This window comes from Anabrus simplex, chromosome 5, assembly GCF_040414725.1.
Source record: "Anabrus simplex isolate iqAnaSimp1 chromosome 5, ASM4041472v1, whole genome shotgun sequence".
NCBI lineage: Eukaryota > Metazoa > Arthropoda > Insecta > Orthoptera > Tettigoniidae > Anabrus > Anabrus simplex.
Window position 1 is genome coordinate 325,790,905 of NC_090269.1, and position 14,490 is coordinate 325,805,394.

The following is a 14,490-nucleotide window of genomic DNA, read 5'->3' on the forward strand; positions in this document are numbered from 1 at the left end:
GCATTGAAAAAAATAAAACAAACAAACAATGCAGTTTCTTCGGCATTGACAATATTGCTTGGTGTGTACGAATTGGTTATAGGCTATAAGCCACGCTTTTTCGCCAACTGTCGGCACTCGGCATCGCCAGTGTTCGTGGATTCTACCTATCCGCACACTGCCTGCTACGTAATACTGTGGCGTTCCTTAAAACGCTGAATACAAAATAATTACGACTCCGTTCTCGAACATAGCAAATATGAAGCTCACTGTAGACACGCCGAAATAGGTGCAAGTGTGCAAAATTATCCCTGCACGTTCCGGTAGACGCGTTCTTTCATGACACGGAGAAATTTTGAGTTTAAATTACTCTGTACAATACGATTTTTTTTTTCAAAACGTAAAGGCAGTTTCAAATCCAAGGTCTGAATTTCGGTAATTATTATCAATATTTCAAATTAAACGATTTAAATAACATGCAAAACCGTACCTCATGTTTCTGGGAACGAGAGCGCTTCGAATTAGACGAGATTTTGATATTATCGAGGTTTTACTGTTGTGATGTATGCGCGCGGGCCTGGATTTACAATCCGAATAATCTAGTAAAATTCTATTTGAGCGGTCAATGCGGATTTCTCAACAATTGACTGAATACACCTGAATCTGTTCCAAATTCAAGCAACTCTTGGGCGATGACTTCTGGATAGGGATCATAAATGAAAACTGGCAGCGAGTGAAGAATACATGGGAACATGTATCCGTACAAGGAATAGAAGTTCACTTCACCCTCATCACAATGATGTCATAGAATACAAAACCTAACCTACATGATTACAGCAGAACAACAAAAAAATGTTGAACTCCAGTGCAAGAAGTGCCTTGCTGGTCTTCATTTGGAAGACTGTTTTGAATCATATCACACACACAAAAAACTTTGAATACTCCTGAAATGTTTTATTCAGTTGTCAGTTTGGCATACTGAACCTATTTTTAAGTTAGGAAATACACTACCGTCAGAAAGTTTAGACTCAGCCATGAATTTTCACTTACCATGAAAGATACGGGCCATTTGTTAAAAATCAACATGGAAATATCTATGTTTTTGGAACTAACTAGCTGATGTACCTGTGCTTCGCTACGGGATTCTCAGAAAGACTGTCTTTGTGGTTTTCCTACCTGAAGTCGTCAGAAGGAATTTAGTGATTAAAAGCAATGTTATATAAAATACTCGATCAAATTAATAAACCGCACATTTTCTCGCTTTTAACGAACAGCACTACGGTGCCGATCTAACAGTTCAAAGTTCCAGTGCTGCAAAGACCAAACCTCAGACAGCTGTGAACACTTCTCTGCCATTATTCCGTTAAATATCCACACTGGTCATTCCAATCAGTGCCTCAGAGTAGGAATTGAATAGCTCGAATGGTATGATGAACCAGTTTGTTACGTATCAGTAGTATCAGAAATGTATCTAAATCCCCAACTACTTCCCGCCAATTTTCAGGCAGGCTGTTATACTAGGTACAACCGGGTGAGTTGGCTGTACAGTTAGGGGCGCATAGGTGTGAGCTTGGATCCGGGAGGTAGTGGGTTCGAACTCCACTGTCGACAGCCCTGAAGATGGTTTTCCGTGGTCTCCAATTTTCACACCAGGTAAATACTGGGGCTGTAACGTAAATAACGTAGGGGCTGCTTCCTTCCCACTCCTAGCCCTTTCGTATCCCGTCGTAGCCATGAGTCCTATCTGTGTCGGCGAGACGTAAGCAAATTTAAAAAAAACTCGGTATACAGCAGTAATCCCATCTATCGGAGATGAATGGCAACAGAGGCACAAAGCAAATCACAACAAACAATGGTCAATGTAATGTTATTGTTGATCAATGTTATTAGCTTTCTGTATTGTAGGCCTTCACATTCAGTTTTCTTTCGACTCTGTAATATAAGGCCGTCTTATAAAATTAATTATAGCGTAGACTGTAGTTCCTTATTCCCCGACTTTACATACCGATTTTCATTAAATTCTGTTTACCCATTTTCTCGTGATGGCGCTGATATGATCTTAGCAACAAAAATCCATATTCATGAATATCTCCGTTATCACAGCCAGTACAGTCAAAATGTATAAGACATAAATGATCGGAAATTTAATACTATGTAGCTTTATTTATATAGTAATTGTCAATAAGACCACTAATAAATATTCCAGAATTAAATTTTGGGCCTTCCCCTAAACTACCATTTTGCTCAGCGTGAATAAAATTATTAATGGCCTAGATTGTCGTGACTTATTCCCCGACTATGCATACCAATTTTATTTACGATGGGTCAACTAATAACAAATATTTGAGAATTAAATTTTAGGCCTTCCCCTAAACTACCATTTCTCACAGCGTGAATAAGATTATTTATGGCGTAGATTGTAGCGACTTATTTGCTGACTTTGCATACCTATATTAATTAAGATAGGACCACTAATAACATAAATATTTGCGAATAAAATTTTAGGCCTTGCCCTAAACTACCATTTCTTTCAGGGTGAATAAGATTATTCACAGTTTATATTGTAGCCGACTTATTTTAGAACTTTACATACCAGTTTTCATTAAGATAGAACCACTAATAACACAAATATTTGAGAATTAAATTTTAGGCCTTCTCCTAAACTACCATTCCTCGCAGCGTGAAAAATATTATTTATGGGCTAGATTGTAGCGACTTATTCCCAGACTTTACATACCGATTCTCATTAAATTCTCTTCAGAAGTTTTCTCGCGATGCGTGTACATACATACAGATAGACAGAAATTACGGAAAAGTAAAAAATGCATCTCCTTGTTACTATGGGCATGACTGATACAGACATACCATCCTTTATAAATTTTGAGCAATGTGCAGACAATGTTATATATATATATATATATATAGACTAATTTTATTACACATTTCATTAGATTTTCCTTTACACTGATCATTCACAGGGAGCTAGAAAACAATCACAACATCTTAAGCAATCACACTGCCTGTTCATCAATGTGTCCACCCTTTGCTTTGATTACTGCTTTACAGATGCATGGCATTCCAGCTGTTAATTTTTCCAAAGTCTCGGTATTTATACATCGCCAGGTTTCTAACAGACATTGCCACAACGTAGCCACACTGCCTGGTGGTTTTTCTTTCACTTTCCTGTCATGTTCTTCCCACAAAAGTTCAATAGGTGACAGATCTGGTGATTGAGGAGGCCAGACCATTAATTCCAATTTTCCTTCAGCTTGTTTCCTTCCCAGATACTGCTTGCACAAATGAGAGGTGGGTTTAAGATCATTGTCCTGCTGTAGAACAAATCCTTCACCAATCAGCTTCATTCCAGATGGCACAGCTTTGCGCGAAAGGATACGGTGATATTGTTTCTTTTCCAGCATCCCCTCTACTTTCACCAAATCTCCAACCTGATTATTTCCTAAACATCCCCACACGATCACATTTCCGCCTCCACGCTTCACAGAAGGAATTATGCAGGATTCTGCAACCCTTTCGCCAGGACGGCGACGAAAGTATTGGTGACGACTGGAACAGAATTTTTCAAATTTAGATTCATCCGTCCAAAGCACCCTTTTCCATTGTTCAATGGTCCAGTTAGTACGCATTTTGTCCCATTTAGCCTTTTCTTCTTGTGTACACTTTTCAACAATAGTTTCCGTGCTGCTACGCAACCAAACAATCCCGCCTCAAGCAGACGATTTTTCACTGTTGTCACAGACACAGGATTTTCTCCTGTTTTATTTGTCTCTGAGCAAATATCTATCGTTGAACGCCTTCTGCCACGCTCGCTGAGGATTAAAACACGGTTATATTCAATTTTAAAAGTCTTCCTTGGACGTCCACTGCAGGATCGATCCTCATGACTACCCGTTTCGTCTCTGCATTTCGCTGCTCTGCGAACGCTGCACTCTGAATTTTTCAATTTTTCTGTAATTTTTCGGTTCGACCGCCCAATTTCTTTATAAGCACAATCCTTGGCTCGGTTTTCTTGGGTTATATTAGCCTTCTTCCCAATATTTGATTGATTGATGTGTGTTGTAACTGTAGTTACGCCCAGATAACTACAATGTAGAAAATAAACAAACTGGTACAGAGATTAACATACAACTGCTCTGGATAACTTCTGTAGGCTGTCGACTTCCAAGACAGCGAGGAAGCAAGGACAAGTAATCACGTGAGAGAGGCATGTTTATCAGCTAGGAAAGGGCTGGAATATATCCAGGTAGAAGCAGGCAGTAAAAGCTGGGGACATAAACCTGTCAACTCCTTTGAAAAGATAAGTAAAATCTCGCAATATGCACTGAAATAGCTCTATGAAAGTGCTGAAGACATCCATACATAAGTAACAGAACTAAAGTACCACTTATCATCACACACAACACAATTACATACCTGCCAACTTTACGAAATCAAAAATCAGGAGATTTTGATACGAAAATCAGGAAAAATCAGGAGATACAATTGGTCAAAACTGCTTATTCTACATATCTTGAGAGATACAGGAGTACTATGGTATATACTATAACACTTGTCTCAAAACCCAATTGTTGCTATACGACGCTACAAGGGTAAGTATGTGAGTGAAATGATCGGTCTCTGATAAGCCTACCGAAAACAGTATGAACTCATGATCGACACGTGTTAATCAGACATGCACTTAGATGCCATTACTTAGCAAATATAGTCGAACCTGTCCTAACGGACACCCGTATTCAGCGGACACCTCCCTATAAGGACAATTTTCCTCGGAACCGATTTTATTTTACATAAGACAAGTGTTAAATTGGCCTCATTTAAGTGGACACCTTGAACTACGGACAGCGCCATTTGTCCCGTCCACTTGACTTAAGCGGACACTTTACACGTTGCAGGACAATTTATTACGCCAGACTATGTGTCATTCTTTCTTTTAAAACCAGTCATAAGGAAATCTCTTTTGAATGTTTGTGCTATTTCAAGTGCAAGGGGAGAGAGTGTACATCGGAATGCAGTTCTACCTAGTGCTGTATAGGCCTATTCCGAGAATTCTAATTGCCCAGAAATGCTGTCAGAGACTGTTGACTCACAAGTTACCTGGGGATTTTCGTCCCTTCTTGCATCATTCTATTCATAACTCGGATTGTCGCTGATAAGGTCGAGCTTAGGCAGTCAACTTGAGAAGGAAAAGACAATACAGGCGCTAATTAGTGAGACAGAAATATCGTAGCAGTTCAGATGTCTGTTAAACATGAGTAACAAGGGACGATCGTGTTTAGATCTCGAGGCAAGAAGATATGTAATTATAGAAAGTGACAAGGGACTTTCAGTGAGAAAGCTTGCCGAAAAATTCAACTGCGGGAAAACTCAAATAAACACTATTGTGAAGAATAGAACTGAAATTTTAAAGGAGTGGGAGGAAAATAGGAATCGAGGAGTGAAAAGAAAGCGGGAGTCAGTTTTTTCAGAAGTGACGTTGCGGTACATGAGTGGTTCAAGTGTGCTAAAGTGAAGAAACTGTGTGCGAGTGGACCAATGTTACAAGAAAAAGCTCGAGAAATCGCATATAATCTGAAAGTTGAGAATTTTGTAGCTAGCAATGGTTGGTTAGATTGTTTTAGAAAACGTCATAACGTTAGTTTCAAAACGGTCTGTGGAGAAGGTGGTGTGTCTGCGACTGAAGTAGCGGATTGGAAAGATAGGTTACCAGACATTTTGAATAGTTATGAACTGAAAGACATTTTGAATGTTGATGAAACTGGTCTATTCTTTAAGGCGATCCCGAAGAAGTCACTGACTTTGCCGAATGAAAGTTGCAAGGGTGGGAAAATGTCAAAAGAAAGAATCACCATCATGTTTTGTTGTAACGCACTCGGTGAAAAGGAAAATCCTCTAATAATCGGTAAATCCTTGAGACCCAGGTGCTTTAAAAACATGGACTTAAATTGTCTTGGTGTGGAATGGCATGTAAATACAAAGGCAAGGATGACGTCAGCAATATTCGAGAATTGGCTCCTAGCTTTGGATTCCAAGTTGAAGGCCAGAAACCGTAACGTGATCTTACTGCTAGATAATGCTACGTGTCATCCAGAAATACAGCTTTCAAATGTAAAACTCTTGTTTCTTCCACCCAATACCACTACTCATCTTCAGCCATTGGATCAAGGAATCATTCAAGCATTCAAATTAGACTATCGTAAGAGGGTTTTACGGTCGTAAGTGGCACACATGGATGAAGCAGACTCAGCTTTTGATTTGATGAAGAAGATCAATGTTGGCGATGCAGTTTCGTGGACAAAGGCAGCCTGGAATGCCGTCAGCGAACCCACAATCAGGAAATGCTTTGCAAAATGCGGCATCGTTAATTCTACAGTTGAAGAACAAGCAGAGGTAGAGGTTCAAAATGAATATGATGAACTTCAGACTTTAGCAACGACAGCTGGATTGACGTATGATATTGAAGCCGAAGAAGAGAATATTCCTTGCTGTGACGATCTCGAGGGCGACTGGCAGTCCCGACTCCAGGACGCACTTTACGGTAAGCTTTCTGTGTTATCAAGTTATACAGTAATTGTGTGTTGCACGCATCGTAAGGTCCATGTTTGTTTGCACCTCAACTCCTCGTTCATTTTCTTCTTGTGATAGACAGCTTTTAATTCTTTTAAGCTAAATTTTCAGTTTTCATTTAATTCACTGCACTTCGCAAATATTTCTAGCTGTCCATACCAGCCTTCATTAGTCGTACAAAAGGACCATTTTGAACTTTTTATCATTTTACAGAACCCGAATCAGGAACGAAAAGCGACGACGGTGAGGCGGTAGAAGAACAATAAGTTCTGACAATGAAGCAGGGACTAAATATGCTTAAACAGATAAAGAATTTGTGTATCACGCTGGACCGCGAGTACGGCGAGAACACTATGCAACCATTTAACAGACTTTATTCCGTTTCCGAGAATATCGCAGTTAAGGAAACGTGCTAAATTTACACAGACGAAGCTTCACGATTACTTCACGAAGCTGTAATGTTTGTAAATGATTTAAAATGACTTATAATAACTCTCTATGAAATACTAACACAGAAATGACATAGAATAATAAAAATAAAGATATGAATGCTTATATTTAAGGTGGATGTTCTTCGCCGTTAAAATGTTTGATTATTTTTACAAACTTATTTTAGCGGACACCTCTCGTAACAGACACTTTTCCTCGGAACCAACGGTATCCGCAGAAGGGAGGTCGACTGTACACAGATTAATATATTGCATCACGCGCCCGCGCGAATATGCGAAGCGCAACGCCATTTGTATCAGGAATAAATTAAAATTTGCCAGAATAATCTCTAAATGGCCCCTAAAATCTTTGAAATGCTGTCGCTAAATAACTGAAAACTTGGTAGGTTCGATCCTGGCTCAGTCCGGTGGTATTTGAATGTGCTGAAATACGTCAGCCTCGTGTCAGTACATATAAGAACTCCTACGAGACTATATTCCGGCACCTCGACATCTCCTAAAACCATAAAAGTAGTTAGCAGGACGTAAAGCCAGTAACAATATTATTTACATGCCCAAAATAGACACCAAATCTAGCGACTAGTCTCTAAATCGACTAGACTGTTGTGAACACGAACATAGTACGCGAGAACGAGATATTTACAATCGATATATGCGTCGCGATATACAGGTTTCAATAAACACCGCACAATCGCGCAAATTTCTCGTATTAATACACGTAGATATTTAATTTGAAAGCGGCCAATGAGCGAAGGACTTTCAGCCACTGGCGTACAATGCTGAAATGGCGGGATTTGAAAACAAATGTTTGAAGTTCACCAAAAATAAGCTAAAATCGGGAAAAATGACAATAATCGGGAGGCGGGAAAAACTGTCAAAAATCGGGAGTCTCCCGCATAAATCGGGAAAGTTGGCAGGTGTGTAAATAAAAACAAAGAACAGTAAATATTCCAGTGTTCTGAGCCTCCAGGACAGTCATCCCTTATATTTGAATTAAGCCAAGAAATATTCAGTCACAGGGGCCTAACAAGTTCAGAATAAATTTTGACTTCAAACGGTTAACGTGACTCAAAGTTAACATAATGCTGCAGTAAGTTCATAGGTTTCAATTTTTTGTCTTTCGTTCTGCTTTTACATCAATGTATCCACGAGTGAACGCTAAGTATAGCTGCCCACAAACCTCAGTAAGATACTGTGACAAATTCAAAACTAAAATTCAACATAAATGCCTAGTTTCAAAACATTATGTTGAACAGCTTTCATGTGATTCCTGAACAAGAAAAACAGATAAATGAATGTGAATCATGTTTTGGCTATGTAAAGACTGTGCATGCCAAAAAATGCAAATTTTACAAGGATGTAAGACATTATTTTATACATTCACTACAGAAGTGGCTGCAAAGCTGTGCTTATTGCAAAGGAAAGAAGTTGCATAACCATACCCGAGTGTCCAGTCAGAATTCGTGCTTGAGGTGACAATGGGGTGGTGGATCCCCCACCACCCTGGTGACGAGGAGGAGCACCGTAAGCGCTGTTATTTTCTTGCTGCTTCACTGCTGCTATTGCTGCTGCCTCCTCCACACGACGTTTCATCTCAAATCACATCTGGAGAGCTGAAATATAAACAAAGGAATGTATTATTGAGTCCTTCAGCAATACTGGAATAGTTTTACGGTTTATTTTGAAAATGGAGAACAAAGTTTTCATGACACATTAAGTTTTGCTACAATTGTCTCATTTCATACAGATTACAATAAAAGACATTCGTGTCCAATTCATATAGTAATTACATTAATACACAATTAAAATATTATTTTCAAAAATTAATTCTTCATTGACCTCTCTTGTCAACGTACAGAAGCAGATTCTTATTTCATATAATACTTCTATGCTGCACCGTAATTTACAGTTACAAAAAAAGGTAAATGTTCCACCTGTTCAGCACAATAAAATAGTGAAATTATTAGAATGTCACATTTATTATCTGTCATTTTGGGACCGGTTTCGGCACCTTCCTGTGCCATCATAAGCCTAGGAAATTGTTGCAAGGCTTTTTTAAATAGCTACCAAAAAAAAATACTTGTACCTGTGTAAGAACTTGAACAGAGCCTTCTATGCTAAGTTGTAAATTTTACAATTACGTATGTGACTTAAAATCTATGTAATTAAAATACAGAGACTAGATTATAGACACGTCATAAAACATTTAGCTTTTTGCATTATAGATTTGTTGTAACTATCATAAAACTAATAGCAACACCAGTTTTGATATCTTTCTTGTAGGGCAAAACTCATACAGCTATAAAGTATGTACGGCTAGCCTTAAAGAGTAATAAGAGCATTACTTTTTTAAAAAAATTTTGTCTTTAGGCACTTTCTAAAATAATAATAATAATAATAACAATAATGTTATTTGCTTTACGTCCCACTAACTACCTCTTTTACGGTTTTCGGAGATGAGGTGCCGGAATTTAGTCCCGCAGGAGTTCTTTTACGTGCCAGTCAATCTACAGACAAGAGGCTGACGGATTTGAGCACCTTCAAATACCACCAGACTGAGCCAGGATCGAACCTGCCAAGTTGGGGTCAGAAGGCCAGTGCCTTAACCGTCTGAGCCACTCAGCCCGGCTCTAAAATACTAAACTAACAGCTGATTTCTAGAATAGTGTTCTCTTTACATGGGTAAAATAACTTATCATAGTCCATTTTTTAACATGAAACAGTTCATCATAATATGTAATCTAAGAACCATCTATATCGTACATATTTTCTTATGTTAGAATGAAAGATGTAATGTCACAGTCATTGTACAGTTGCTCTAAAACAGCTTAATTTAATGAAGTGCTATAAGTATTAGCTCTGTATTTCAATGTTGATCCAATATTAATGTGGGGCTGAAGCCGTGGGTTGATTGATGAGATATCTTGAAAATTTCGATTTTCAGGTGGATTTTAATGAGTTTATATATTATCAAAACTGGGTGTTACAATTATTATTATAAAAGTTACAACAAATCAATAACGCAAAAAGCTTTAAAAATGTATATAAAGGTTTTAGGACATGTCTATTATCCCACAAGGATTAATCTAGTCTCAGTATTTTAATTGCATAGATTTTAAGTCACATATGTAATTGTAAAATTTACAACTTAGCATACAAAGCTCTGTTCATGTTCTTACACTGGTACAAGTATATTATGTAGCTATTTAAAAAAGCCTTGCAACAATTTCCTAGGCTGATGATGGAACAGGAATGTGCCAAAACCAGTCCCAAAATGACAGATAATAAATGTGATATTCTAATAATTTCACTATTTATTGTACTGAACAGGTGGAAACATTTACCCTTTTCTGTAACTGTAAACTTCGATTCAATACGGACCAAAAAATGAAATTCTTGACATTAAATACACCGTAATTATCAGAGGAGGAGTTGAGATGTCATCACCCTCATATTTGATCACGCCCAATATTGCCAAAGATTAATCCCAAGAAACTATTTCTCGCACATTATAGAAAAAGCTAGCGACTTAAGGTTGTTTTTTCTCTAAATGATTGCAGGTAGTAGTTCACATAAGAAGAGAGACACATTTTCCTGCTCAATCTTTCCTCATAGCAGTGCTCCGTGCCAAGTGCAATCATTGCCTACCCCCACCCCCTAATGGTCACGAAGATTACTGTTGATTATAGAAAGCAATTTGAGAGCTGGAGTAATTACAGATCACATGACCCATTACACCAAAATATTAATGTATTCAAATATAATTATGACATGCTTATTTTTAAAGGAGATCAATCAATCATTCCTTCAGACAAAATACAAATCATTCAATTCAAATATAACAGAACTTTCTCCAGAACACATTTGAATATTCTCCAGAAAACATTTGAATAATACGGGTTGAATAATTTCAGATTAACACTTCTGATAAAATGGAAAACATTTACTGACGACAGTACAGGATAGGTCCAAATGCAAAAAGCTCGTGGAAGGTCACAGATGGACAAACACCAGGATCCAGATTCAGATCACGGAAGCCGAGAGAAAGAGGAGGAGTGAGAGAATGAAGAGGTATTGGGAAGAAAGAAGACTTACCGAACAAGTCACTTGTGATCCTCAGGGGTCGTAACGAACCTAATAAATAAATAATAAATACATTTTATTTTATTTAATTACCGTACATGTACATGTTTCGAGAGCCACTGCTCTCTTCTTCAGCGGTGCCAAACATTAATTGATCCTGGGACTATGGTACAATGGTATAATAAAACAAGTATATATGAATTTTGAAAATTGTTACAACAATTTCTCTTATTTACTATGTCATTTGTTGCAGATTTTACTGGAAATTTCCTAACTGATGTAATCTATTAAATTAATCTCTATATGTTAATTTATGTCCCTATTTACATCTGAAAAAATAATTATTTCTCCTTGTCTAAATTTAACATTTACTTGTCATTTAGTGGAAATCCTTAAATAAATCAATTTGTAAAATAATAGATAACATCTATAAATAGTCTTTATCCTAAAATCGTAAAATCATAAATAATAAATAACATCTATAAAATCAGTTATCCTTTAAAATGTTTCTGCTCTCTTCTTTCTTCTTAAAGTCTGCTATAATTTTCTAGACCTCTCATATCAGAATATTTTCTCTAAATCTCATCCAATTCCTTAAATAAATAAATCAAACAAACTAACTTTAGAGACCTTTTGCGAAAAAAGACGGTTACTCAGATGTCTGGAGAAATTATTTAGGCCTACTTACTTCATTCCATCTAATTTATCCAAAATTAAAATGATGTGATATTGGTCTGAACCCAAACAATATGTCCTCCTTCCTAGTTGTCAATCTGCTACTCTGCTACTGGTTACGCAATGATCATGCTGGTCGCTTTCTAACCGTCAAACTCCTTTAAATAATAAACCAAAAACTAATCCTTAGCGACGTGTTTATAAAAGGACGATATCTCAGATATTTAAAGAAATTTGTATTTACTTCAGCTCGACTGGTTGCCAAAATTTAACCTTGACCGAAGTATTCTTGTACTAGTTTGAATAAACAAACGTGTTCTGCTCTCTGCTGTCAATGACCGTGTTAGGCTCGCTGCTACCTGTCGTTGTGCTGCCGGTTATGTAATGTAGGGGATGCGTACTTGTGACCGGAACTATTTCTTTCGCTCCTTCTTTCTCTCTCTTCTTATACGATTGTATGCCAATCGGTGCATTGCATTTTCTTCATTCAGTGGTTCGTTTAAGTTATTTTCATTATCGTTTCTCTGATCAATATATATTTATTTTCTCTAAAGCATCCATTAATTTTCCTTTCGTTGTTGTGTGCAGTATTTCCATATCTTTGTCTATTTCCGTAAAATTATGGTTTGTGTTCTTCCATGTGTTCTCCCATTGCTGAGAATCTCCTGTGTCTCACCCATTCACGTGCTCCTTGTATCTTGTCTCTAAACTCCTCCCTAATTGTCCAATGTATTTTTTCCCACAATTTTGACATTTGATGAAATATACTCCTGATTTATTAAACCTGTCAGATCTATTAACCTTATGCGAATTAAATAAAATTCTCTGATTATTGTTCGTCTTAAACGCCATGTCAATGCCCTTTTTTATTCCGTATGAGAGTGTATTATGAAATGTTATTGCACTACATTTTTCCTTTCTTTCTTTCCGTTTTCCAAGGTTGATTTCTGTTTATTTATTAATTTGTCCTTTATTTTATCTACGTATTTCTTCGTATATCCATTTCTCTTCGAGATCTCATATATGGTGGTCATCTCTTTTTCGAACGCTTGTCTTTTCAAGGGAAATTTAAGTGCCCTGCTGATCATACTATAAAATGTTGCCTTCTTCTGTTGGCCTGGGTGATTGGAGTCCTTCCTAATAATAGTACTAGTGGTTGTTTCTTTCCTATAAACCTGATACTCTAATTCTCTATCATTTCTCGTTACTTTGACGTCCAAGTAGTTCAGTGAACCTCCTTCCTCTGATTCCATTGTGAATTTGATATCTTTGTCTATTTCATTCACCCTTCTTAATACTTCTATCGGGCTTAACTCTTTCTCATCTATGATAATGAACACATCGTCCACAAATCTCAACCCTTTCATTAATCCTTTAATTTTCTCAATTATTTTATTCGTTTCCACATAGTCCATGTAAATATTCGCTAGAATACCTGACGCCGGGGAACCCATAGCCAATCCCTTTTCCTGTTTGTATATTTTGTTGTTGAATCCGAAATAATTGTTCTCTAATACGTATTCTAACAATTTTATGAATTCTTCGATCTCTATTTTACTTAAACCGCTATGCTCTGTTAAGTTCCTTCTGACAATATTTATTGTTTTAGATATAGGAATGTTGGAATACATGCCTTTAACATCGAGACTATGTATTGTGTAATTTTCTTTCATTTCAATATACCTTGTTCTATTACAAAAATCGCTTGTATTACTGATTATTGCCTCCGATGTGAATTTAAAATGTTTTCTTAAGAATACTTGTATAAATTTGGCTAATCCGTACGTTGGACTATTTCTGTAGTTTACTATCGGTCTTATGGGAATGTCTTGTTTATGGATCTTGGGCAATGCTCTCATGGTGGGCATTCCTGGGTTCATATTTATTAGACTATTCACTTCCTTTGATTCCATAACAAATGCTACTTCTTTCAACATCTTTTTTAAATTCTTTTGAACTACGTCGGATCTTTCTTAATTAAAATGAACTTGCCATTCTTTAGAAATTCCTCTGTTTTTTCAATATATTCTGGTTTATTAGAACGATCGTGTTGCCTTTGTCCGCTTTGGTTACTGTAATGTTATTGTTTTTGATTTTTCCTTTCAACCCTTTAATTTTCTTATTCATTATGATCACTTCTTTATCTTTATACTCTATTATCTTGGACAGTATTTTTCCTACTTCTTGCTCTTCAGCTTCCACTATGGATATGACCTGTTCTACCTCTGCTACTACTTCCACCATTTCCCTTTTATTATTATTATCATTACAAATTTTAATCCAATTATGCTTTGGCCCCGTTTCTAATATTGCCATTTCTTCTGCACTAAACAGACAAGCCTACAGAGTACTTCTCACTTTTTAAAGACTGAAATTTTGACATAATTCACGTGGAAACCGTAATTCAGGGACACAAATAAAAACAAGCAACACCATCTAGAACATCTCCAACATTGTTGGATATAAGGACTTTGATTGGCTTACTAACTTATTTGTGGAGCGACTCATATTTTTTAACTAACATGAAGCCGCGATAAGTTTGGTAATATCCTACGGGCCTCTGCAATGGAGTACATCCAATATTCTAGGCAAGTAATTAATATCAAGTACATGGTTATTACTAGTGTTTTGTAATTCCGGATGAGTTTTAATTTGCCATATTTTCGGTCTGTGTACATAACTCTTCTGCCCACGTATGATTAAAGCAAAATCAGGAGAGTTT

At 36.9% G+C, this 14,490-nt stretch overlaps 1 protein-coding gene across 1 annotated transcript in view; it reads right to left on the reverse strand.

The window, feature by feature from the left end:
• Sin3A (SIN3 transcription regulator family member A) overlaps positions 1–14,490 on the reverse strand; it is a 528,152-nt gene that overhangs the window by 469,562 nt on the left and 44,100 nt on the right. The window contains exon 2 of the mRNA XM_068227644.1: positions 8,453–8,623. Within this exon, the coding sequence (XP_068083745.1) occupies positions 8,453–8,603 (151 nt within the window). The 5' untranslated portion in view covers positions 8,604–8,623. The remainder of the gene's footprint in view (positions 1–8,452; positions 8,624–14,490) is intronic.